Source organism: Misgurnus anguillicaudatus, chromosome 22 (assembly GCF_027580225.2).
Source record: "Misgurnus anguillicaudatus chromosome 22, ASM2758022v2, whole genome shotgun sequence".
NCBI classification, from domain to species: Eukaryota; Metazoa; Chordata; class Actinopteri; order Cypriniformes; family Cobitidae; genus Misgurnus; species Misgurnus anguillicaudatus.
Window position 1 is genome coordinate 38,533,243 of NC_073358.2, and position 27,816 is coordinate 38,561,058.

The 27,816-nt window shown below is 36.3% G+C and overlaps 2 protein-coding genes across 3 annotated transcripts in view; both read left to right on the forward strand.

The window, feature by feature from the left end:
* Nucleotides 1-271: 271 nt before the first annotated feature.
* Nucleotides 272-17,112, forward strand: acsl4b (acyl-CoA synthetase long chain family member 4b). The gene is made up of 15 exons (XM_073860951.1): nucleotides 272-494; nucleotides 4,962-5,196; nucleotides 5,529-5,706; nucleotides 7,104-7,213; nucleotides 7,319-7,457; nucleotides 8,031-8,181; nucleotides 10,553-10,676; nucleotides 10,772-10,843; nucleotides 10,937-11,073; nucleotides 11,226-11,398; nucleotides 11,500-11,574; nucleotides 11,693-11,887; nucleotides 11,973-12,087; nucleotides 15,883-16,040; nucleotides 16,245-17,112. The coding sequence occupies exons 2-15, from the start codon at nucleotides 4,966-4,968 to the stop codon at nucleotides 16,400-16,402; spliced, it is 2,016 nt and encodes a 671-aa protein (XP_073717052.1). The 5' UTR covers nucleotides 272-494; nucleotides 4,962-4,965; the 3' UTR covers nucleotides 16,403-17,112.
* Nucleotides 17,113-19,364: 2,252 nt separating this feature from the next.
* stag2a (STAG2 cohesin complex component a) overlaps nucleotides 19,365-27,816 on the forward strand; it is a 33,468-nt gene continuing 25,016 nt past the window's right edge. Inside the window, exons 1-9 of one of the 2 annotated variants that reach the window (XM_055198939.2) lie at nucleotides 19,365-19,668; nucleotides 20,255-20,339; nucleotides 20,820-20,895; nucleotides 21,788-21,928; nucleotides 22,623-22,719; nucleotides 23,084-23,160; nucleotides 25,382-25,586; nucleotides 27,242-27,393; nucleotides 27,481-27,554. In XM_055198939.2, the coding sequence (XP_055054914.2) occupies nucleotides 20,302-20,339; nucleotides 20,820-20,895; nucleotides 21,788-21,928; nucleotides 22,623-22,719; nucleotides 23,084-23,160; nucleotides 25,382-25,586; nucleotides 27,242-27,393; nucleotides 27,481-27,554 (860 nt within the window). In that variant the 5' untranslated portion in view covers nucleotides 19,365-19,668; nucleotides 20,255-20,301. The remainder of the gene's footprint in view (nucleotides 19,669-20,254; nucleotides 20,340-20,819; nucleotides 20,896-21,787; nucleotides 21,929-22,622; nucleotides 22,720-23,083; nucleotides 23,161-25,381; nucleotides 25,587-27,241; nucleotides 27,394-27,480; nucleotides 27,555-27,816) is intronic. The other variant, XM_055198938.2, reaches the window with a different exon arrangement.

Consider the following 27,816-nt stretch of genomic DNA (forward strand, 5'->3'; position numbering starts at 1 on the left):
GTACTTCTGATGTCTTTTCTGTCTGACTTAAACATGACCCATGACTAAGTTAGTGTTTTTAACATCTTGTGCCGTAAGCAACTTGTGCAACAGGTAATGTATTTAATGGAAATCTTGTCTGACTAATGGAACTTAATGTTCTTTAAAGTTAGATAAAGTTTTACAACTGACGTGTTTGATTGTGTAAGTGGGCAAGAGGAAAAAATTGCATGTAAATGAGGCACCTCCTGATTTTCCTTTACAGATGTCCGATGTAACATCAGAACTTCCTCATCAGCCCTGTCTTCTGATTGGCTGAGATTTAGCGGGTGGGCTAAAATCAGTTTTACCAGAACGGTGACTGCTCAAAAGACATCCAATCATAAGCCAAGAGAACCAGCAGTGTGTGAGACACGGAGAAGGAGAGATTGAGAAAAGGGAAGCCTAAACCTCCTGTTGCAATTTGTCTGTCTGTCTGACGGAAGAAGGGAAAGAAATTGCTACAGTTTTTATTTGTAAGTCTATACAGTTTACTTTATTCATTTAAGTTTGAAGTTTTGACTATGGAGGTGGCATTAATGTACAATTCTTTACTGTAATATTACACTTACACGTGCATGTAAACACAAGTATAGTATAGTTTATTATATATTACGATATACAGTAAGATTGTTTTGTAGCTTCATATTCCCGGAATATAAGGACAATTGATCAGAATATGTATTATTTTTAAGGGGGATTGATTACGAATTTCAATAGCTATTGTACTGTATGGAGTTGCATGTTGTAACTTAATTCCAAATTTAAATTATTATTCAAAAAAACAATTTCAATACTTAAAAAACCTTGGCAGTGACCCGAAAGCAACTTCTGAACCTGTGTCAGAGTGATTCAGATTTGCACCTTCGAATGAGGACTTCTATATTGTAATTGTAATATTTTTAACAGAGGACTGCCGCAACATGCAAGAAACCGTAAAATCACCCATTAATATGGGATTTAAATTTGTGTGTGCCTGTGTTTGACCGTTTTCACAGATGTTTAAGTGGGTCACCTTGCTTGCTAAACATGTTGCTGTACTGTGATGTCATCAGTTTGGATATACAGGCTGCCATAACATAAATTGTATGGTCTTACTGTTCACATGCAAAGTGATGTGCAGTTTGAACATTCAGTTGAATAATGCACATTTTAATCTAGAATTTAGATGTATATCAGGGAAACTGTGGTGTCCTGACCACACAGAAGCAGAAGCAGGATGCATTTATATGCAAGAGAGAGAGCTGGTGCATTTAACACAGGATTTGTTTAAAAAAAGGAAAATCTTTGTAAACACATACAAAGCTTCGCTTATCAGCTTAATGTCAAATTTAACATCTTCATGGGAGTTCAGCACTTGTTGCTGATAAAGATTGGTTACCTAATACTCCCCGTGAGTCGTGACCATTGACTATTTAATACCTTTTCAAAAATGTCCCGTGCATTTGGCAACCTAATATGCCACGGAAACAAGCTAGACTTTCACTGAGGTTTGTTTTGTTGTCATCGAGTTTGTGTGGTTCAGGTTCTGCCACTTTCAACACAATGTTGCGCTTACCCCTTTCACAGCCAATGGAAATTACAGTGTTTCAAGGTATACATTCTTTCAGTATGATTGGTGTTTTTGCCCAATTGCCACATTATGTCCTCATCACCCTTCATTACAATGTAATGCTTGGAATTTTGCTTTTTTTTCAACAAATATAGAGAACAATTTTTTTGTTGGCTTTTAGTTAGACAATACACTGAGATACAAAAAAATGATCAGTAACACCTAAAGAGTTCATATTAGTACCATATTGGTACCAAATCTGTACCTAAATGGTACATGTTAGGACCTTTTAAAGGGTACTGCCCTAGTGACAGCTAGGGAGCATTTTGTCTGTGTATAATTCAATACTAAATGGAGATTTTTATTTCAAACATGCAAAAGTACCTCTTGAATGTGCTGCAAAGGTTAACTTACCATAAACTAAAATTCTGTGTCATTTCAGACTTGTATTGCTTAATTTCTTCCATGGATATTTTTATATAAGTCTGTCAGCGGCACTGAGATCACATTTGTTTGTTATAGCTTAATACAACAATTTAAATCAATATTTGTCAAGTCACATGTTAAAAAAAACAAATACAGAAAACCAAATTGTCGGTGGACTTTGTTGTAGTATATTTGTTTACTTATAGTTTTTACCTTTCAGGATTTATGGGGTGGTTTCCCGGACAGGGATTATCTTAAACCAGAACTAGGCCTTAGTTTAATTAGGAAATAAACCCAGTTTTAACAATCATGCCTTACAAAAAACATTATTGGCGTGTATTTTGAGGCAAAACAAAGGGCACTGATGTATTTTAAGATGTCAGTGCAAGTACTTTTCAGTTTTGACTAGGGATGCACCGATAGGATTTTTTTGGGCGGATACCGATTTAAACAGACAACTTCTTGCCGATGCCGATACCGATATTAAACACTTGTATACAATACTATACAGTTGGTTTATTAGCTAGTTTATTTCTGCATCAAATTATTTTTACTGAACATGGATTGGATCTAATTAACATTGAACTGACCAACATAATAAGAGAGGCACAAATTAAGCTAAAACAAATATAATAAGACAGCATGACAACCCTCAAAGGTGTTTTTTGCTATTCAGCATTTATTTTATTAACAACATTAACTAATTTTTTTGACATATAATAGATTTCTTTATGCAGTTAATTAATAAACAATCAGTGTCGGCCTTTCTCGTGCTTTTGCCGATATGCCGATGGTTTCAAATTCATCAAAAATCGGCCGATAAATATCGGCGGCCGATACATCGGTGCATCACTAGTTTGGACATCTCTTAAACTTATTTTAGTCTAGGACTAGTCTAATCACTACTAGTCTAGGACTAGTCTAAAACACACTACACTGTTGTGTGTTTTGGGCAATATTCCATTAGAACCAGTACATATTCCATTAGAACCAATACATAGAACCAATAGAACCATACATACCATTAGAGACCAACAAAAACCAATACACTGTAGTGTGTTTTGGGCCATATAACATTAAAATCAATAAAATTCCCAATAAAATCATTAGAATTTTCTATAATGGTTTTATTGTTTTTTTTTCAGCAGGATAGCGCGGCGTCGTATATATAAAGTTTTGGTAATATATCAATATTTTTTGCCAGTGGGAGGATAGGATGAAACAATACTATCTATATTGGTCTGATATGACCCTCATTCTTTGCAACAGAAGCTCAGACTTAGTTAGTCCAAAAATAGTTCATCCAAAAATGAAAATTCTGTCATCATTTACCCACTCTTATGTTGTTACAAACCTATATACATTTTTCTTTGTTCTGATGAACATGAAAGAAGATATTTTGATAAATGTTTGTAATCAAGCCGATCATGAGCCCCATTCACTTCCATACAGTATTTTCTTTTCCTGCTATCAAAGTGAATGGGTCTCATGACTGGTTTGGTTACAAACATACTCAAAATATCTTCCTTTGTATTTAGCAGAACAAAGAAATTAATAAAGGGTTGTAACTAACAACATGAGGCTGAGTAAATAATTGCAAAATTTTAACTTTTGGGTGAACTGTCCCTTTAACATGCATTCAATATTGAAGGATGATACTAATATATTCTGTTCAGGTGGAAATTTACAGCAATTAATATTAAATGTAACTCAAGAAATGAACAAATTAAAAACATGGTTTGATATAAATAAACTATCATTAAATTTAAATAAAACTAAAATAATGTTGTTCGGTAATTATAATAGGAATATTCAGGTGAATGTACAAATAGATGGGGTTAGAATTGATAGAGTCTATGAAAACAAATTCTTGGGGGTAACTATAGATGACAGACTCAATTGGAAATCACATATTAATCATGTACAATCAAAACTATCAAGATCAATTGCAGTATTAAATAAAGCAGGTTTTAGATCTTAAATCACTCCACATGTTGTATTGTTCACTAGTTTCCCCTTATATTAATTACTGTGCTGAGATTTGGGGTCACAATTATAAAAGTTCACTACATTCAATAGTTGTTCTCCAAAAAAGAGCAATAAGAATTATTCACAACGCTGGGTATAGGGATCATACTCATTCATTATTCTTACAATCAAAAATATTAAAATTTATAGATATTGTGAAGTGTCAGACAGCCCAAATAATGTTTAAAGCTAAAAATAATCTGTTACCGAGAAATATTCAAATATTATTTAAGGCAAGAGATGAAGGTTATAATTTAAGGAGGACAAATAATTTTAAAATTAACAGAATTTGGACAACAAGAAAAATTTTTTGTATCTCAAGCTCTGGAGTGAGGATATGGAATAGTTTTGATGAGGAATTAAAGCAATGCCCAAACATAAATCAGTTAAAATTTAGGTATAAAGATATGGTCTTCAAAAGGTACAGGGATGAAGATGGGTGTGAATAATTTTTTTATATATATATTTTTTCTTTTTGGTTCATATAATTGATGTGCTTTTTCTTTTTTTTACCTTGTTTTGAGGTATAAGATGCATGAATATTTGGAATGATGGTCATTTACTAAGTTTTAAGTTGTGGAGAAGAGGTGAGATTAAATAAGTTATTTTCTTCTTCTCGCTCCTTTTCGAATAGGCAAAGGACATTTAATTCAATATTGAAGAAATTATAGACAATACAGAGGTATAAATTTGGGTCAGTTTCGCCCAACCCTATTTGTGGTTTGGCTGTTAGTGGTTAAAACTCCCTGTTCCTCTTTTTCTCTCCCTGATTTGGTTTTTTCAAACCACATCTTATCAGAGTGCAAAAAAGTTTTTTTTGTATGTCCTCTAAATCTCCCATGGGGTTAACAGTGCATTCAGGGGACAAAGAGAAGATTAACGATCACCTTCTAAGTTGATGTTCATATTGCTTTTGGTCTTTGTGTGTTGTGCGTAGGGTCATGTTGCCCCAGTGTGAGAGAGCACGGAGTATAAGTGGGAGTCCCGAAGGGCCGTATCGGGCGATCGAAAGTGTGGACGCTCTCGTTTCACAGGGCTTCGAGGGCATTGACACGCTGGATAAGCTTTTTCTGCATGCTGTAAAGAAATTTGGTGACGCGCCCTGTCTGGGTACCAGAGAAGTTCTTAGTGAAGAAGATGAAACACAACCAAATGGAAAGATCTTTAAGAAGGTAAATGTCACTCATTCATACTGTAGATTCATTCATTCTTTATTTCTGTGTTTCTGTCAGGTAGCAACCTCTTAAACCAATCAGAATTCATTTTCAGTCCAAATTTATTATATATAGGGCCTGTTTCCTGGACAGGGAAACTGTATCTTGAGTCAAAACAATGGCACTGATGTATGTTATGTCAGTGCAAGATGTTTGTAAATGAAGGCAGCTCAATCATGCATTTTAGCCTGGGACTAGGATAAACCCTGTTAGGGAAACCCATAGAGTAGAGTACATTGTATTATTCTTTATTCATGGTCCTAATAAAATAAATGTGTGTGTGTTTCTAGTTAGTCTTGGGAAACTACAGCTGGTTGAGCTATGAAGATGTCAACCAGGCAGTGGAGAGGTTCGGCAGTGGTCTGGCAGCTTTGGGTCAAAAGCCACGTCAAACTATTGCCATCTTCTGTGAGACGCGAGCCGAATGGATGATCACAGCCCAGGCCTGCTTTAGACACAACTATCCATGTAATACACAAATACAGACATGCACATAAATCATTTTTAAAAACCTGAAAGGGGACATATCATGAAAATGTGACTTTTTCAGGTTAAAGTGCTATAATTGGGTCCGCAGTCCTTCTATTAAAGGTAGGGTAACACATTTTGAAAAATGCTAACGGTAGCCGCCTAGCAATGAAATCCCGATCCCACCCTCAAGTCAAATCGCCATCCAAAGTCACGCCTCTTTCAAAACACATGAACACGCACAGATCAGACGGTCACATCTCATGTCTCATTCACCAGTGAGAAAACTTCAGTACAAAGTCAAATAACACTTCCAAAATAACCAAACAACTGGTTTACATCAGAATTAGTTTAAGCACACGTTCGGTTGTGTAGACGTAGTAACTATATCGTTACGCTAATCCATAAACGAACACAAATTTCATAAGCAACACAATGTTTAATCAAAGTAGAATATCTGAATCCATCTCAATACAAACATATCGCGTACCTACCTTACCAAAATAAACAGTGCAACGACTCTTTCAGACCCTTCGCCTCCTGCAGCTGTTTCATCTCGTGGTAAAGCAGTAAAGTTACCGATGTTAATTTGGGGTTTTGCTCTTGCTGATCCAGGCAGTTTTTGCTGTTGTTGTTATAAAAGATGCCTTTAGTTTTGTGCCTCCTGTGTAGGTTGTCAATTCATCAGAAAAGTTTGCTGTTCTCACTGTTTATAGGCAGGAGGTGAGCGCACGTGAATGCGCCGATGACGTATGGTGTCTGCGTGGACTCGCTGCGCGGTGGACATTCAAATTACGCTTACGTATGAGGGACAAAAATGGAAACGTCCGTTCGGACAGAAATCTATGATTTGTTGAACATTTTTTGGTCCTACGCCTTTCACAGATAACATAAATTTCTACAAATACATTTAAACAACTTAACACAGTGATTGCTATCAGGATGTGAGGAGACTTTTAACCAGCATAACAAAAAATGTTTCAGGATCAAATCTGTTACCCTACCTTTAACCTATAAAATGTGAAAAAGAACAAACTAGTGACTTAGTTTTAGTAAACCATTCTCTGCAAGCATGTAAAAAAATACCTCATTGAAATGTGGCTCTCCTTGTGATGTCAGAAGGGGATAATAGCGCCCCTTAATCTGCACTATCCAACCACAACACTGCCATTTAGTGCAGAGATCAGCTCATTTACATTTAAAAGGACACTCCCAAAAACGGCACATTTTTGCTCACACCTACAAAGTGTCAATTTTAACATGCTATAATAAATTATCTATATAGTATTTTAAACTAGAACTTCACTTACGTACTCTGGGGACATTTTACATCTTCAAAAAGTCTTGTGATGTGTCCCCTTTAAGATAAACATGTTCGCTTTATTTATGTGTTGCAGTGGTTACGTTATATGCTTCTTTGGGAGAGGATGCTGTAGTTTACGGACTGAATCAATGTGGAGCCACTCACTTGATCACCAGCTCAGAGCTGCTACAGACCAAACTGAAGGTACCCACAGACACGCGAGCGTGTTTATCTGTGCGATTTGATTGCAAGATTGCTAATATGTGTTGAAGTATTTTCATTTTTACACCTCATTCTTTTCTATCTCAGGGCACTTTGAGCGCAGTGCCTGGGTTGAAGCATATTATATATGCAGGCAGTGGGAAAATGTGTCAAGCAGATTACCCACAAACTCTCACCCTCCACAGAATGCAGGAAGTGATGGACCTCGGGGCAAAGCCAGAAAATGGTAAGTAAAGCGCAACAGCATGTGCATGCCTCACACCAAATGCATTACTGCTGGGAGTTATACATAAAGTTTAAAGGATTTCTGCATTATTGTTTTATACACTCTAAAACAATGCTGAGTTGTTTCAACATTGTTGGGTAAAATATGGACGAACTTTTGGGATTAAATTAAATTGTTTGGGTGGCTCAGTGGGTACCACTGTCGCTGCCTGGAAAGAAGGTCTGTGTTCCAAGCCCCGGCTAGATCAATGTTGAGTTTGCATGTTTTCCATGTGTCAGCTTGGGTTTACTCCGGGTGCTCCGGTTTCCTCCCACAGTCCTAAGATGCCAAATTGCCCCTCCCCAAACATGTATGTGGATTAACTTGTTTATAAATTAACCAGTTCTCACCATGAATATACCAAAATATGCTTAAAATGGATTATGCATAAATAAATAAACAGACAAAAGTGTAACTATAAACAAAACATTTTAGTGTACGTATACTGAATTGAGGAACTGATGCACATTAAATATCCAATGAAGAGATACCCCAACCTTAAATAGCTTCTGAATCTCTGTATTTTTTCCTCAGTAAAAGAAAATTATGAGAGGGCAGAAGCATCTGATCTTGCAGTAGTGATGTACACCAGTGGGTCTACGGGGCGGCCAAAAGGAGTCAAGATGCAGCACCGTAATCTGATCGCAGGACTGGCGGGTCAGTGTGAGCGGATCCCGGGACTGGGGTGAGCAACAACAAAAAGACCTAGTTCCTATTATGCATTAGGTGGGGAAAGTTTACCATTAGGCGTGTGTAACAACACAGAAAAAACACAGATAACAAAGGAGATGAGTCGGTTAGAGTCAGAAATTGTGTACCGGAATGAGACAAAAATCACTTTTTTGTGATAAAGCAGCAACTAATAAATAAATGTACAATTGGGTCATTTTCAACCCAGGGTTGGGTAAGAAAGTCACTTACCCAACTCTTTAGGTTGTAATAAACCTATGCTGGGTTGTTTATTTCCAAAATTGTTGGGTCAAATATAAACATTATATATAAACTGGGTTAATTGGTACATCCCTTTTTTGACCCAATGCTGGGTTGAAAATAACCCAGCATTCTTAAAGAGTATGCAAGGATTTGCGAGTAGTATTGTTTTCTTTAGTGTTCTTAAAAATAAAGGTTCTTGAAAGGGTTCTTCGCTGTGCTTTAAAGGGACACTCCACTTTAAAAAAAAAAATAGGCTTATTTTCCAGCTTCCATAGAGTTAAACAATTGATTTTTACAGTTTTGGAATCCATTTAGCCGATATTCGGGTCTGGCGGTACCACTTTTAGCATAGCTTAGCATAATCCATTGAATCTGATTAGACCATTAGCATCGCGTTCAAAAATAACCAAAGATTTTTGATATTTTTCCTATTAAAACTTGACTCTTCTGTAGTTACATTGTGTACTAAAGCCCGATTTATAGTCGTGCGTAAGTTCTATCTGTAGCCTGTTCGTAGCTCTGCGTAGCCTGACGTGCACCTCGCAAAAATTTAACAACGCGGACCTCAAGCGCTGTGATTAGTCCACCAGAACCCTTCCCGTCAGGTTAAAAAACTGCGTCATAGGTATTTCCGTTTGAGACGGTGAAAACAAAGATGAGCCAAGTTGAGGAGTGATTTTACTCAAACTGCAACAAAAGTTGGTTGGTCATTGCTGGTCTTCTCAAATCATACACAACAAGTTACTGTTTCTTCTTCGTTTGTGGTTAACTTGCTAAGCTTCTTCTTCTTTGACGGTCACACTGCTACTGTGGTTACACGCGTGGTTACTGCCGACGCGGACGACGACGCAAAAGTATAAATGAAAACCGACGCGGAACCTACGCCGTAGGACTTACGCACAACTATAACGAGCCCTTAAGTCCAATGGAAAATTAAAAGTTGCGATTTTTCCAGTCAGATATGGCTGGGAACTATACTCTTATTCTGGCGTAATAATCAAGGACTTTGCTGTCGTACAATGGCTGCAGCAGGCGTAGTGATATCCAGTGTTGGGTAAGTTACTCAAAAAAAGTAATTAATTACTAGTTACTAATTACATCTTGAATCATGTAATTAGATTACTTTACAAATTACTCTCTCCAAAAAGTATTTAATTACTTATTACTAATTACTTTCTAAATCCTATTCAGTATATGATATAAGAATAGGCTTGAAATGGCTCAAAGAAATAATATATAAATGTACATTGACTATTCTTGTCCCACTTTATAGTCCAATTCTCTCCAACTACTGCTTATAATACTAAAGAAGTTGTTAATTTTAAGTATTGGTAGAAATGGGGAGAATTAAGGATGTAGAATAAGGTTTTGCAAAATCAGTCATTAATATGTGCTATTAAGTATTAATAAACAGCCAACATCTCGTTAATATTAATGCTAATAATCAACCAGTTAATAGTGAGAATTGTAAACTAAAACCATGTTAAATCCACTATCATATTATAGTATACAAAGTATTTAGTTACATCAGAAGTAACTGTAATTAGATTACAAGAAAAATAAGAGTAATCCCTTACTTTACTTTTTTAAGGGAAAAGTAATTAAATTACAGTAACTAATTACTTAGTAACTAGTTACACCCAACACTGGTGATATCACGCACTGCCCTAAAATAGTCCCCAGCTATTGAAAGTTACCAAGGGAACTATTTTCGGCCGCTGCGTAATATCATTGCGCCAGCTGCACCCATGGTACCGCAAAGTCTTTGATTATTACGCCGGAATGAGAGTATAGTTCCTATATCTGCCTAGAAAATCACAACTTTTAATTTTCCGTCGGTTTTAGTACACGATGTAACTACAAAAGTTTTAAATAGGAAAAATACTGAAACTCTTTGGTCATTTTTTAGCACGATGCTAATGGTCTAATTGGATTCAATGGATTATGCTAAGCTATGCTAAAAGTGGTACCGCCAGACCCAGAGATCAGCTGAATGGATCCCAAAGCGGTAAAACTTAATTGTTTAACCTTGGGGGAGCTGGAAAATAAGCTTATTTTCAAAAAAAGTGGAGTGTCCCTTTAATATAAAAACCTCTTGAGTCAATCGTTGTTTGTGTGTTTAGGTCACAGGACACATATATAGCTTATCTTCCACTGGCTCATGTGCTGGAGCTGACTGCCGAAATAGCCTGTGTGTCCCATGGCTGCAGGGTGGGATACTCTTCCCCACACACCCTCACAGATCAGGTAACACACACACACACACATTAATACACAGCTTTTTTCTCTGTTATATTTGCTTCTCTGTGTTTGACCTGTGCTCTCATGTGTTGTGTGTGCAGTCCAGTAAAATAAAGGTTGGTGGTAAGGGAGATTGCTCTGTGCTTAAACCCACCCTGGTAGCTGCAGTACCAGTAAGAAACTTAAATATTTCAACTACTTTCTAATTACTTAGATTATCAGATGTTTAATCTTTGTGAGTAATCTTTGTGTGTGTGTCTGTGTAGGAGATCATGGACCGCATCTGTAAAAGTGTAAATGGGAAATTGGCCGAAATGTCAGTGGTTCAGCGGACACTGTTCAAAATGGGATACAACTACAAAATGCAGCAGGTGTCCCAAGGAGGCGATTCAGCGGTGTGTAACATGTGAGTCTGCTATAATACAGATGAGTGCTTTTGTGTATTTATGCAATAATTACAGCTCTGTGGTGTGAAATCCAAACAACAATTTTATTCAAAGTAATATAATCTCTCTGTGCATTTGATTTTGATGTGTGTGATGTCATTGTGTGTTTCATGTTGTTGTTTAAGCGTGTGAGTTTATTGCTGGGAGGCTGTGTGCGTCGAATGTTATGTGGAGGGGCTCCGCTGTCTGCGTCCACGCAGAGATTTATGAATGTGTGTTTCTGTCCTGTCGCTGTGGGTTATGGCCTTACAGAAACATGTGGAGCAGGAACTATCTCATCATGTTAGTAAACACACACGCAATGACATTTACTTGCAATTGAATACAGCCGGATTCTAGTGCCGACATGTTCAAGCATGTGGTTTTGTGTGTTTATACTGTAGGTTCTGATTACACTACTGGACGAGTTGGAGCGCCTCTCATTTGCTCCGAAATCAAACTTCGAGATTGGCCTGAGGGTGAGACGCAGTGACGCAGACGCACACACACAACTGTGCAAACACAACTGCAACTGAAGGTTTCTTGGCTTCATTTTACATTCCTAACTTTTAACCAACCCCTCTTTCTCTTTATAAGGTGGATACACCAGTCAGGACAAGCCGCACCCACGAGGAGAGATTTTGGTTGGTGGACCAAATGTTGCAGTGGGATACTATGGGAATGAGGGGGAGGGCGAGAACGACAACTTTTGGGTGGATGAGGCGGGCCAGCGCTGGTTTTGTACCGGGGATGTTGGGGAAGTTCATCCGGATGGTTGTCTGCAGATAGTCGGTGAGTAAGATCTGGATAAAAAACAGTGGAGAGACATCAGAGATATGATATAATTCCTTTATAATCTTTTCATTCCTGTTCTCAGATCGCAAGAAGGACCTGGTGAAGATGCAGGCAGGTGAATATGTGTCTTTGGGAAAGGTAGAAGCCGCTATCAAAAACAACCCCCTCATTGATAACATCTGCGTCTATGCTAGCAGGTACATCAAAACATTAAATACTTGAAATATGCAGATTTGTTCAATGCACTAATGTAATTTCCACTGAAACATATTGTTTGACCCCTCCCCTTTTTAAAATGGGTTCACATATTTATATTGAAAGACAAAAAAGTCCATTTAGATATTTTTGGGCACCTTAAATAAACACAATGTTTTAAAGCTGCTATGTAGACTAACCTACATAACACTAAGGGCTGTTTCCTGGACAGGGTTTAGATTAATTCAGGATTAGGCCTTAGTTATTTTAGGACATTTAAGTAGTTTTTACAAACAAACCTTACAAAAAACTATACTGATGTGCATCTTGAGACAAAACAATGGCACTGATATAGTTAAGATATGTCAGTACAAAGGGTTTTTTAATTATAGCAGCTCAAATATGCATTTTAGTCTGGGACTAGGATAAGCCCTGTCCGGAAAACCGCCCCATATGAATTTTCTAAACAAAGGTTTGGAAAAAAGGCCATCAAATCAATTAAAGAAATATACAAGCCACTGTTTAGCTTAAGTGTCAGTTCATCCCTCCACCTCCCCAACTCCGCGTATTTACCTTTGGTGTCTAGCCATCTCAAATTTAAAATTTGAATTAAACAAAACATATTTAATGATACAATGTAGTCTTGTTGGTTAGAGGTTTAATTACACAGAAATTATGATAATGTAATTATTTAAGTATTTTATTACACGACTCGTTGGAATGCTTGATTCTAATTGGCCAGTCGCGACATTTGCAGTTTGTTATTCCCAAATACCAACCACTCAAAACATATAACAACACACGGTAACCTGAATGCTGCAAATCATTTTGACAAGTACACAGTTTAATATTACACACAATTAAAAATAAATATGTCTTTTAATCACATATACGACATTATATTTACAAATGATTATACCATTAAACCAGAAATAAACAGGTTTTCCTCGTGGAAGGTCTGCATTTGTTAAAATTAGCTAATAAAATATTTAAAATCATTATTTAATGTTACTTACCCGACTTACTTATGAGGTAAATAGCTATATAATAAGCAGAATATTGTACAGACAGCAGGTTGTTATCATGAAATAAGCCCCTTTTTTCTGCGAAAACAACCGGCTGCCAATACATTATTCCATACTTATAAAATGCCATAAAACTGGGCCATCTGGCACCATCAAGCTCTCCCCAGTTTGAGAACCACTGCCCTATATAATCTTCTACATTGTTAAGTAGTCTCGTATTGGAGGGCAAGTCAGAGTGAAATAGTGCTGCCTCAAGATTGGTTGCGACTGATCATTTGCAGAGTAGAAGTTTTTGTTTGCATGGTATGTGTGGGTGTACTGTGTATAATAATTATGTGTAAATACACACACACACTACGCGCATGTATTTAATTAAAAAACATTTGCATGTGTATATACGTGTTTATATTTATATATAATTTATATTATATATATATATAAATATTTATTATATAAATATATATTTTTCTTAAAATTATACATGTATGTGTGTGTATTTATATATACATAATTATTATACACAGTACACCCATATATATTGTGTAAACAAAAACTTTTGTTCTGCAAATGATTAGTCGCAATTAATCGTGAGGCACTATAGTGAAAGCTGAATCTCTTTCTCGTGTCCCTCCTTTGTGGACAGCAAGCTAAATTGGTTTACCCTTTACTTTACGCTCAAAGGTTTTATTTGCATGTGAAAACAAATTAACTTTGTTTGTGACTCCATCACTCACAAAATGATCACATGATTATGTGCCATGTGTTCAATATATCATCCAAATAGGTTTATAGTGATCTAGATTCAGGTTTAGTTTCAAATGTATTTTATTGAAAGGGGTGTTCATAAGAGTGACATAACACCTTCATAATCATAAAGAGATTTAATGCACGTTTATAACAACTGTCATTAATCGACATTCACTCAGTTATGTCATTTTTAATGCAAAATGTGACAACTTGACATTAACCAATACAACATAACTTGTCATAAATCTGTCATAAACATGACATAGCAGATAAATTATCGAAATTAAGAAACTACCTAGCTTTATGGGTTAACATTATATTAAACTGTCATGTGGTTGGTTTTGACATTGGCTGTCATATGGCTATTATAATTGTGTCTGACCACTTTTTGCCAGTGATACAAATTGAACTTGTCATTAAAATATCATTAAGTGTTAATACTCTGTCAAATAGTTTTAGTGTCGTAAAAAATCTTCATTTCATTTTTTTTTTCAGTTTCCTCCAGGTGTTAGAGAAATAAAATCAATCATCCAATAATAATAATAATAATAATAATAATAATAATAATTAAAATTAATAAAATTATATTTTATTGCATTTGGAGACCGATTTACCTAAAATTAAATGAAAACCGTACAATGGTGGGTTAAGCCATGCAGCATTGGGTCCATATCGCTGCAAAAGCGTTAATTTAATGTTAACTAAATTAAATTAATTATATATTCCGTTTTTCTTCTATGTCAGAAAATTTCAGAACCCTTGTGAGGAAGAACAAGCTCTGTTAGTTGTCAGGTTTTTTTATTGTGCACATACATAAAATTAAAAATAATCTTGACTGTTTTTTAAACTGGTTATTTATCTTTTTATTAACAATTAGTATTAACACTTATGTCCATACTCAGGCTATATCCTGACCTTAAGGTTGTCCAATCGGATGCTTCTCGATGTTCCATGGTCTAGCCATAAGATTTTTATTTTTTTTAGTGGCACCGCCTAAATTATGATGCCTAAAAGATTTGTTACAGGTTATGTTGTCTTGGTGATGTCAAGTTGTCATGACAAGTTGTGATGTATTGGTTTATGTCAAGGTGTCATAACAAGGACATCTCAAACAATGTCATCTTTGCATAAAAAAACGAATGACACTTAATTTATTAATTTATGACAGTTGTCATAAATGTGCATAAAATCTCCTTCATGTTCATGACACATGTCATGTCATGTTTATAAAGGTGTCATGTAAGTCTTATGAACAACCCTTCGAGTAAAGTGTTACCGATGATTTAAGCACTGGTCATAGTCATAGTTGGTGTTTATACTAAAACACATACAGTCAGTTTCCCAGACCGGGCTTAAGCCTATCCCAGACTAAAATGCATGTTTTAACTGTCTTACTTAAAATCATCTTGCACTGACCTATTTTTAAATATATCAGGGCCATGGTTTTGTTTCAAGATTCACACCGGTAATGTTTTTTGTGAAGTATGTATGTGGAGACTACTTGGGTGTCCTAATGTAACTAAGGCCTAGTCCTGGATTAAGTCCAGGAAACCACCCATGAAAGTGGTAAATATACTCTTAAAATTACTGGGTTGTTTTTAACCTATGCTGGGTAAATATTAGACAGAAAACATTGCAGGGTTAAAAATTAGCTTGGTTGTTGTCAACCAACCATGGTACATCTGTGTCGGTATTATAGTTAAACCTGGGACAATATTCCAATAAACCCTACTTAGACGGATAAAGTTGCAGTTAATGTGAAGTTTATGCTTATTGCTAGGGTAGGTGCGTCTACAGCACTTTTAGAGATACAATATGCTTTTGGGTAAAGGATTGTTGTTTTTACAGAAATGTTTTTCCAGGAACATATTTCGTTTAGCAAAATCAACATGAGCTATACAATACAACCAAGGCAGGTCATGTAAAAAGTCAGGCAAGATAGCATAATACAGGTGCAGCGGGATGTGGAATTTGAAACATACATATTGATCAGTTCTAACAACGTTTTTTACTATGTTCAATTAGTGATCAAAACTACTTGATCGGCTTTGTGGTGCCCAATCAAAAGCAACTGACTGAGCTCGCCCAAAAAAATGGCATAGAGGGCGAATGGACGGAGATATGTAACCACAAGATGATGGAAGAAGAAGTAATGAAAATAATCAAACAGATTGCAGTCACCAGTAAGCACATGCTATTTTATTTTCTAGCTTAACTTTTATACTTTTATGCAATTTGTCTTTTTTTATGTAGGCTGCATATAAATGTTTTATATGCATGTTATCAAATAGGACGAGTTATGGTTATAAATGGGTTATACTGTAAACTGCAGAGATGTCTATTTATCTGTGTATATAAATACTGTTTTTGTGTATTTGTTACTGTAGGTAAACTGGAGAAGTTTGAGGTTCCACAGAAGATCCGTTTAAGTTCAGAGGCCTGGACTCCAGAAACGGGACTGGTTACAGATGCCTTCAAACTGAAGAGGAAAGAGCTGAAGCAACATTATATAAAGGATATAGAGAGGTTATATGGGGCTAAATAATACACATGCACCACACATGTGCTGAATTCCAGTTTGCATCTTAGACTTTCCTTATGTTACTCCTTGTGCTGCACAGAAATATGTTGATGTATCATGATATATCAAGACACAATTTTAATGTGTTTCCATAATACATACCTAAAAGTATATAAGTAGGCCAATTGGGATTCAGTCTTTACACACATTTATTGCCCTGCTGATCTGAGTAGAAACACCATTCTGCCCCCTAATGGATGTATATGGTCATCATTACTTCCTCGTTGTGTAAGTATAATGAGGAACTTTCCACATATAGAAGGTTTTATAGAAGTACATTTTTGTGTACGCAGTACTGTTTTACTTTTATTATTTTTTGTAACAGTGCCTTTTTGTAAATAGTTTGTGTAGTGTTCAACAAATATGGAACCATTACTTGAAACAAGTGTTTTTGGATTGTAAGTGGTAAGTGTCACACTATAGAAATGATTGATGTATAGTGTGATTTCCAGAAACTGTATATTATTTCTTGTGGTACACACACAATACCCCATCAATTTAACTGGGAGGTGTGGAAACTGCAAAAAATATATTTTCTTATTGATTTGTTTTATACTGTTGTCATGAAAGGGATTAAGTTTTTATATTCTGTTTGTACATTTCTTCTGTAAATCAGGTGCACATGGACAGACGAGTCACTGTCAAAGAGATTAATAAATATGTTCATACCACCATGTGCAAGACTATAGTGTGTGAGATTCATTTATTGATAGAAATATCTCATTAATATGTCTTACGACTGCTCTCTCATTTGTCTGAAGAAAATAAATGTGTTAAGTAGTATACAGTAGTATATATATATATATAAAGGATTAATAGGCTTTATGCCCAGCTGATTAATCCAGGTGTGCCTGACCTCAGTAGTCACAAACTGATTAATCCAGGTGTGCCTGACCTCACTAGTCACAACAACAATAATCAGACACACCTGGATTAATCAGGTTGTCCAATAATGGCAGACAGGAAACAAGGAGCTGGCTGAAGTTCAAGAAGTAGTGCAGCTGGGCATAAAGCCTATTGACCCTGCATTTTGTCCACTTTAATAGTCTTTTCATCAACCTATCAACTGAGACAAATTTCTTTTTAAAGTTATGTTTTTTTAGGCTTTTTTGTCCTGTTTGACCTTTATTTAGACAGTTTTAGACAAATTGAACAAATTTAAGCATTAATCATTTCAAATTTAGACAGTTTGTCATTCCTCACACTGAATTCTCAAACATTTGGTATTCATAAAGATAATAATGAATGTTTTAATAAAAAAATAATGTTTTGCAGACAGGTTTAGCTTTCAAACCTCTTTTTATTACATTCCTTCATCTAACTGTAATAATCTGTCTGTCTATCATTTATAGACCTAAAGGTTTAACTTTTCTCCAATCCAGGCTGTTCTGTTATTTTTAATGTTAAAGTGGAACTTATTACACGTTGTATTTGACAAATTGCTCCAACACTTTCAGAAAAAAGGTACAAGAAGGTACAAAAGTTGTCATTGGGGTGGTAGCTTTTTAAAAAGTACATTTTTGTACCTAAAAGGTGAATATTGGTACCTCAAAGGTACATATCTGCCAAAATGTTACATATTAGGGGCTTTCAATACAGTCCCAGTGACAACTTTTGTACCCTTGTAAAACTTTTATTTTAAAAAGCAATATATGGATACATTTGGCTTGACTTGATTCTGTTAATATCTAATATTTTTAGATTTAGATTATAGGTTATTGTTACTCTAAGTGGCAAAACCCTTTATATAGATCACTTACAGATGCTCAATACCTGATCTTATTAAATCAAAATGTCAGGGAAGATGTCTTTCCACAAACTTGATACCTTATTGTTTGAGTGGATCGTAATGCGTGTGAAGCATTAACTGTAAATAAAATGAGAATATGAAAGCAGAGAATAAACATCACAACTTAAGCCAAGATTTATAGTTATTATATAAGTAACTCACTTTTACTATTAAAAATATTATGGATGACTTCAGGCATGACATATATTAAAACATATATGTGAACATACTTACACATGCAAGATGTAGATCAGTTTGAAGCTTTTTTATATTGAATACCGTAAACCATTTTATATATAAGGGCTGTCAAAAGATTAATCGCGATTAATTAATCACATACAAAATAAAAGTTTGTTTTTGCATAATATATGTGTGTGCACTGTGTCTAATTATTTTGTATATATAAAAACACACACATGCATGCATGTGTGTATTTAAGAATCATTTACAAGTGTGTGTGTGTGTGTATATATATATATATATATATATATATATATATATATATATATATATATATATATATATTCAATACAGTATATATAGATAAAAAATAAAAACATACATAACATTTTTCTTAAATGTATACATGTATGTGTGTATTTATATATACAAAATAATTACACACAATAAACACACAAATATATTATGCAAATACAAACTTTTATTTTGTAGGCGATTAATCACGATTAATCTTTTGACAGCCCTAAATATATATATATGTGTGTGTGTGTGTGTGTGTGTGTGTGTGTGTGTGTGTGTGTGTGTGTGTGTGTGTGTGTGTGTGTGTGTGTGTGTGTGTGTGTACACTGTATCTAATATGTTACATATATATATATATATATATATATATAGCAGAGAATAAACATCCCAGTGAAAGTTTTTGTACCTTCTGTCTGAGAGTTTATAGTATTAACGTATAGGCCTACTATAGTAAATTGTTTAACTGTAATAAATACTACAGAAATCTTTAATATGCTATGATTAAATTTTACTGCAATCGTCTATAGTAACAACTAAAGTATTACTATAGTATTTTGCATGTTTATAATTAAGCAATTGCAAACCTGAATAATAAAACAAATACAAATTTTTTAACGATCTGCAGCCCAATGATGTGAGTGTGTTGGTGTTTGTGTGCGTGTGTGTTTCAGTGTGTGGGTGTGCGTGCGTGTGTGGAAGCGTACGAAGTGTGTTTTTGGTTTTCTCGGGGCTGTATTTTTCACTCCTGTCCGCCCACAGCACCAAACTGTCCTTTCCAAAAACAAACAGAACTGAGGCACTTTCACTCAGATCATGTTTTAATGCCTTAACAACAGCGAAGCTCCGGTCCGGTTACGTTCGGTTCGGCAGCGGCTCTGGGCGGGTTCGATGCTGCTGGACTCGCGCTGAGGAAGGTGAGGGCGGAAATGGCGGTCTGTCTTCATTAATATCTGCCTTTTGGGTAATAAAGAGATTGTTACATCGAGTTCTTCGGATATTAATTTGTTACAGCCGTTCATATGTCAGACACTTTTCAGCGGCCGGTTAAAGAGGAGAGATTAATAAAACAATTTTGCATGCTTCGAGTAAGAATTTTTCAAAGTTTAATGCGTTTTTTAAGGGAGTTTATCATTGTTTTGGCGGGTTTGGGAGGATTTTAATGACTGTTGGAGGTGCAAGAGGCCCGTTAGCATGTTAGCATGCTAGCCCGTGTTTACGGAAATCAAACTGATCATTAAAAAGCACACTTCTAATAAATTCTCTCTCATCACACGCATATAGATGTATTCATGTGTTAAATACAGTTTGTGCCATGTTTTGCGATCAAAATGTTGCGTGCATTAACGCGTTTGACCGCAAATGTTTGATATTTATTATTAAAGTCACACACACCCTTCTCAGAGTCACGTTTATAATATTCTCATACACGCGTAAATAACCTCGTGCATCTTAAATCATGTATCGTTTTAAAGCAAATGTTGGTGTTATTTTATGCTGATATGGTTTTTAGAGGTGCTGTAGTTTATGTGTGTTTCTGTCTGCTGCAGTGTTGGGACACTTATAAACTCAAGAGAAGACAGAAGATGTTGAGAAAATGATAGCAGCTCAGGAGCTTCAAGCAGACTTCCACCAGTAAGATAACACACAAACAGTGATTGTGTCTCAACCTAGTGAGATGCCTAGTGAGCATTAAGGAACATCAAATGCTACTGTATATCTAGGTTTCTATAAGCTTACTGCATGCGTCTCAGCACTTGCTGCCCTGTGTGTTTGGTGAATAGAGGACAAAAGTTGTATGGATGACTTCAGACATAACCTAGTGGTTAATGAATCGAGGGTGGTTACCTAGATGTTTAAAGGCTATGAAGTTACTTAGTTTTTATTGCTTTAATAGTAGCGCATCATGGGATACAATGCCAGGGTGCACATAAACTGTTAAATGCAAACCTTGAATGCACTATAAGTTTGCCTAATGTATAAATGTAATGTATGCTCTCACAGAGATTTGCAAACATCCACTTTCTTTTTAAAGGAGCCAGTGTAGGACACCCAAACATCTTTCAGTCCTCTTGTATTATACTTCAGTAAATCACTTCTGTGTGTGTTGTTTAGGGAAGGACACTTCCAGTTTTCCGACACCGATCTTGAGGATCCCGAGGGTCGGAATGCCAAACCTACAAAAGGAAAGGTACCTAGCAGCCAGTAAACTTTTGTGTACTTCGTTCTCCATCATCAGCCGTTCAGTTTCAGATATACTGATCTGGTTCATTTGTTATAGGGAATTTTATGCCACTGGATAAATACAAAATATACAGGGTTCCAACGGGTCCTTGAAATCCTTGAAAGTTTGTGAATCTGGGGTTAAAAATTCAAGGCCCTGGGAAGTTTTTGAAAATATACATACATAGATACAGATCATTGAAACTGCTTAAATCTATTTTATGCAAGAAGTTTTCTGGAAAAAATCCATATTATTCCCTGTGTAGTGTAGGATAATATCATACAATTTCTAGCCTTTTAAGCACACGTGCTAAACAGTTCGCTTTTAATGATTATATCTTCTGTATGCGAATGTTGATTCATACCAAAATGCTTTTTTGCAAAGTTGTGTTTGACAAATGAAAACGTCTCTGGTTACGTATGTAACTGTTGTTCCCTGAGAAGGGAACGAGACGCTGTGTCTCCCTTCCCATCCTGCATCCCTGTAACGCCGTCTTTGGCAATATTTCAGATAGCGATATATTTTCTGGCTCTCGCGTCACCCTGTCTTTGTCGTTAAGCCTCACCATTGGTTGAATTTGATATACACATTCAGACGCACTTACCCCTGGAGGCATCCCCAAAATGTCACCGCAGTGACGCAGCGCGAGTTCCCTCGAAAGGGAACTGTAACAATGTATTTTAAAAAGTAACACGATGTAACCTTCCTCTCACTTGAAATGTGTCCCCACATTAAGTTCTTGAATGTGAGGGTATTGTACCTGGAAAGTCCTTAAAAGGTTCTTGAATTTGAGTGGGAACCCTGATATAGTTAAAAGTATTGTTTAACCACATTTTCTCTCTTGTTTTTGTCCATGTAGAAGGGGAAGAAAACCCCTAAAGAAAAGACGAAGGGGTCAGAGGGAAGAGGTCAGGGTCGGGTAAATGGCCACCATCAGGAGAACGGCATGGAGAATCTCAGTTTGTTTGAGATTGTCAAAATAGGCAGGAGCGCCACACAGGTACACACACCCACACAAGCCACCGCTCGTTCAGAAGCTCACACATTTTTCATACTTAAAGTCTGTGTAAAGTAAATTTAGAGAACTGAATATATAAATGTTAGAAATGCATTGCTGAAACACATTACAAAGACTGTGAACTGTGTAATATGAATTGTTAAACAGTTTTTGGCCCTAAAATCATGACTTGTGACGCACTGGAGCCACTGAGCATGCCCCTAACACAATCGCAAGCATCAATTCAGCTTGTAGCTGTAATTGAAAGTTGAAAGAAACGGCAGCTTTCCCGCGACTGGAAGTGGTTTCAGGGCTGACAGCCGACACACCCCCACCATTTGAGTGCAGAGAATTCTGCCTATTTTTCCAAGATTTTGATAGCTTATTTTATTTACTTGGCATTTTTTCATCGTTCAAATTTGGCTGGTTGGTTAATAACACGTTTTTCTGTAGTTTGACAAACTGAGAACACATTTAATATCTGACTTTACAGTTTACACAGACTTTCATTTTTTCGCACACACACAAGCTCTCTGTCTGGAAATGAACAAGTTCTTGAATGTATCGTCGTGTGAATCAGTGGTTTAGATGTGACATCTAACCATACTGCGTGCTTTCTGTGTAGGCTGTGTGTGTTTGAGAGAAGGTTTTACTGAGATGGTTTTGAGCGAAGTATGTGTGTTCTGTTTCTCTGCAGTCTGTAGTCGATGACTGGATCGAGTCCTATAAGACGGACAGAGACACAGCACTGCTGGAGCTCATCAACTTCTTCATCCACTGCTCTGGCTGTAAAGGTGCGTAAACTACCTTAAATACTCCAAGTGCGTGGATTTGTATACAGGTTGACAGGGACGGGTATGAGCACTCAGGAGTGTGCAGGTGGTAATATTCACAAAGCATGTGTCCTTACTTTCAGAAACTTAATCTATTATAACAAGTTGAACTTCTGTAATATGACCTGAAGTAAAAAAAAAAAGATTTCAGTTTTAGTATTAAAACTAAAAGCTATAAGCGTAAAAGAGGTGAGATATTTTTAGAATAATTACCTAAAAAAATACTTTTCATTTATGATGTCACCTAATTTTTCATAAGGTTTATATGAAACTTTTTAAGATCACTCTTGTGCTCGTTTATAAATGTGCATATTTTGCGTTTCAGGTGCGGTGAGCTCAGAAATGTTCCGGCATCTGCAAAATTCCGAGATCATTAGGAAAATGACTGAGGAGTTTGATGAGGTTCGTTAATGTGTGAGTCTATACTGGAAAGTGTTTATGATATTAAAAATGCTGTATCTAGGATAGAGGAGGTACATGCTTAAAGGGACACTTCACTTTTTTTAAAAGTATGCTCGTTTTCCAGCTCCCCTGGAGTTAAAAATGTGATTTTTACCGTTTTGGAATCCATTCAGCTGATCTCCGGGTCTGGCTGTATCACTTTTAGCATAGCTTAGCATAATCCATTGAATCTGATTAGACCATTAGCATTGCGCTAAAAAAGAGTTTCAATATTTTTCCTATTTAAAACTTGACTCTTCTGTAGTTACATCGTGTACTAAGACAGACGGAAAATAATTGAAGTAATCAATGGAACTATTTTCGGGTAGTGCATAATATCACTCTGATACCAAAACGGTAAGAATCAAATGTTTAACTCTAGGGGAGGTGGAAAATGAGCATATTTTCAAAAAAATAAGTCAATTTAAAGGAATGGTTCAGCCAAAAATGAAAATAACCACATGATTTTCTCACCCTCAAGCCATCCTCCATGTATTATTATCTTTTTTCAGATGAGTTAAAGGAATAGTCTACTCATTTTCAATATTAAAATATGTTATTACCTTAACTAAGAAATGTTGATACATCCCTCTATCATCTGTGTGCGTGAACGTAAGCGCTGGAGCGCGCTGCGACGCTTCGATAGGATTTAGCTTAGACCCATTCATTCAATGGTACCATTTTGAGATAAAGTTAGAAGTGACCAAACACATCAACGTTTTTCCTATTTAAGACAAGTAGTTATACCAGCAAGTTTGGTGGTACAAAATAAAACGTAGCGCTTTTCTAAGCGGATTTAAAAGAGGAACTATATTTTATGGCGTAATAGCACTTTTGGGAGTACTTCGACTCGCCTGAAAAGTCCGCTCCCCTTCTCCCTCTCATAATGGGAGAGGGAGGGTGTTACTGCACCGGGTCGAAGTACTCCCAAAAATGCTATTTAAGCAATAAGGTACGAGAGGCTGTGCTGTATCGTGAATAAGTAACGGCTGAAGGGCGTTGTTAGGCACGACGCGAAGCGGAGTGCCTGCAACCCCTTCAGCCGTTACTTATTCACGATACAGCACTTGCCTCGAGTACCTTATTGCTTTTATAAAACGGTTACCACACAATATTAAAGTAAAACAAAAATTAGTGCAACTTTCATGAAGTTAAATCAATAAAAGCATTCCTTCCGCTAGAAAAAATAGTCCCTGAATGCAAACAACAACATGGAAGCTCAAATAAAAACAACAAACTGCTCTCAGACTTTGTCTCATTATATGTTTATGTGTTGCTAAGGGCGCAGTGATATTAAATAGAACCGTTGGGTGAAGCGGTCATAGCAGTGTTTTATCGTGAATAAAGCACACCTATTGACCAATCAGAATCAAGGATTGGAACTAACAGTTTTATAATACGCCATAACATGAAGCTCCTCTTTTAAATACGCTTAGAAAAGCGCTACGTTTTATTTTGTACCACCAAACTTGCTCGTATAACTACTCGTCTTAAATAGGAAAAACGTTGATGTGTTTGGTCACTTCTAACTTTATCTCTAAATGGTCCCACTGAATGAATGGGGCCAAGCCAAACGCCACCAAAGTGTCGCAGCGCGCTCCAGCGCCCCCGTGCACGCACACAGATGATAGAGGGATGTATCAACAATTCTTAGTTAAGGTAATAACATATTTTAATATTGAAAATGAGTAGACTATTCCTTTAAATTAGAAAATGCCCTGGCTGTTTCGAGCTTTATAATGGTAGTAAATGGTGCTTTTGATTTGAAGCCCAAATGAGTCCATCCATCCTTCACAGAAGTAATCCACACCGCTCCGGGTGGTTAATAAAGGCCTTCTGAGGGCAATCAATGTACGTTTGTAAGGAACATATCAATATTTAAAACTTTACAAACTAAAATAACAAGCTTCCGGTAACAACCAAAGTGCATTTACGAAAGAGTGCATTTCCAGCGTGTTCAGACACACCTTCTTGTAAAGGATGGGTGGACGTTTTTGGGCTTCAAATCAGAAGCACCATTTACTACCATTATAAAGCTTGGAACGGTCAGGACATTTTCTATTATAGCTCTAAGATAATCTTATACATGGATAATGCCTTGAGGGTGGGGGTAATTTTTAGGTGAACTATTTTTTTTAAACAAATACTGATATTAAAAGGGTGTGTGTGTTTATTCATTCAGGACAGTGGGGATTATCCGCTGGCGATGGCAGGTCCAATGTGGAAGAAGTTTAAACAGAGCTTGTGCGAGTTTATTATGGTTCTGGTCCGACAGTGCCAGTACAGCATCATCTATGATGAATACATGATGGACACAATCATTTCCCTTCTCACCGGCCTGTCGGACTCGCAGGTCAGAGCGTTCAGACACACCAGCACCCTTGCAGGTTGGTGACCTTTAACTTGGCTAGCAAACAATGTTTGAAATAGCATATCATTCAAAAATGCGTCATTGAGACGAAATAACATATGAAGAGTTTGGTTCCAAAACTTAATAAATCCATTTTGAGAAATTTCGGTAAAAATTTGTTTTCTATACCAAGAAAGTGACAAGATGAAAACCACAATTTTCTGTTACAAACTCTCACATAGCATCTTTAGTTTATAAAAAGATAAAATATTCAAATCCATAATCAGATTTTCAAGATTTTGTACAAAAATGATTTATTTTTTCCACCAAATGCAATAAATCCAAGTTTTTTTTCAAAATGCTATAAATCTATTGAATCAATATATAAATGTGCATTCATCTTTGCCATGTTATATTCATTTATTTGACTAGTGGTATCCACTGATTAAAAAAATATAAATGGCATTAACCAAAACACTTACTTTGTCATATTAAGTACACTGTCATTGCTTCGGTTATACTTGGGACGTCGTCGCTGAACTTTTTTGACGGCGATCAGCTGTAAAATGTTTGGTCCTGCTCGATTTTCGTTGGCTTCGCGTAAAATAAAAGTTTTCATAAGATCCTCTGGGGTCAATGTGTTAGCACGAGAGAGCTTGATGCCGTCGTGGGAACAAGCAACTGGTATTTTCCGTCTCCCGAGTGCTTCTCAAGTAAATTATTAGATGTTGATGGCTTACGTTTCTTTCCCGTCACAGAAAACCACCACAGCTTTATCAATGCCAGTAAAGTATTCTTTTGTTTTTGTTTGTTTGTTGATCACGAAGTAGAAAGTAGATGAGGATAACTAGGATTCCGTGTACTTAACGCGCCGCCATTGTTTGTTTATATTGCGTGGAATGGTGTGCTGTAATTTGTGGAGTGGATTTATTGCGTTCTGTAGAGAAGGAAGAGTGGCGTTTGTCGCGTTTTGGGAAAAAGGGAGAAAAGATGACAGAATAACACGGTGGATATTGTATTTTGCGTAAAATTAAGAATTTACATTTAAATACTGACCTTATATAATACTGATTTTGGCAGTAACAATTTTTTTTTAAAAAATGGCGTTTATCGCGTTTTGGAACCAAACTCTTCATATATAAGTCACAGTGGACTATACGTCGCGTTTATTTAGAAAATTATTTCACAAAATCCAACCTGAAGAACAGACATTTAATCTGGAAAGGCAAGTTTTTCAACTAAACAATAGCAGACAGAACAGCAGGCTGAAAAGATGTCTGTATGTTAAAGTAGTAATATCAGTTATTTAAACGATAAACCATAGCATACAGAACTTACCTGGAAGGTTGAATAGGCTAAATTAACCGAACAAGCCAACTAGCGTGAAGTTCGCAGACTCGTCATACTCATTCCACATCACTGAATTCATTGAATTACATAAATACAGGAGCAGCATATAGCGGACTATTGTGGCTTTAGACGGTAATGTTGTCACTTGCCTCATAAATGTTAAAATTAATTCATACTGACTTACAAGGCGCACCTGACTATAAGACGCAGCACCAGCCAAGTTATGAAAAAAAAAACGCGGCTTATAGTCCGAAAAATACGGTAATTTCAAGGCAAAATCAATGATGCTGTTTTCAATTGTTAATAATGTTATAGTAATAGTTTTTTTTTACTTTGTCTCAGCAATGAAGCTCATGACCGCTTTAGTGAATGTTGCTCTGAATCTGAGCATCAACATGGACAACACGCAGAGACAATACGAGACAGAACGCAACAAGAGCATTGGCAAAAGAGCCAACGATCGCTTGGAGCTTCTGTTGCAGAAACGCAAAGAGGTAAAAACCTTTTTTTTTTCAACTTGTACCAAGGTAATTTTTTCTGCATGAAGTGATTCATACACAATTTTTTGGCTGTGATTTTAGCTCCAGGAGAACCAGGATGAGATCGAGAACATGATGAATGCCATTTTTAAAGGTGTCTTCATCCACAGATACAGGTGAGCAAAAAACTCAAAACTAAAGACGATTCAACTCGCTTCTTTGATGGGAGCTGATACTGAGGATTTCAACTGTTGCTGTTCAATGTTATTAACAACAACCCGAGAAATGTAGCCTTACTGTGGGTTTACACCAGGCGCGAGTTCAACGATTTGCGCAAGTAGATTACATACAAAATCAATGCAAAGACGCAATCAGACATGTCCTCGTGTGAAGTGACGCGAATGACGCGATATGGGCGGCGAGTTTACCGCGTAAACA

Coding starts and splice junctions, on each gene's coding strand:
- acsl4b (XM_073860951.1), top strand. CDS start 4,966: ATGTTGCCCCAGTGTGAGAGAGCACGGAGTATAAGTGGGAGTCCCGAA. Junction 10,677..10,771: donor CACACACCCTCACAGATCAG/GTAACACACACA, acceptor TTGTGTGTGCAG/TCCAGTAAAATAAAGGTTGG. Junction 11,575..11,692: donor ACTTCGAGATTGGCCTGAGG/GTGAGACGCAGT, acceptor TCTCTTTATAAG/GTGGATACACCAGTCAGGAC.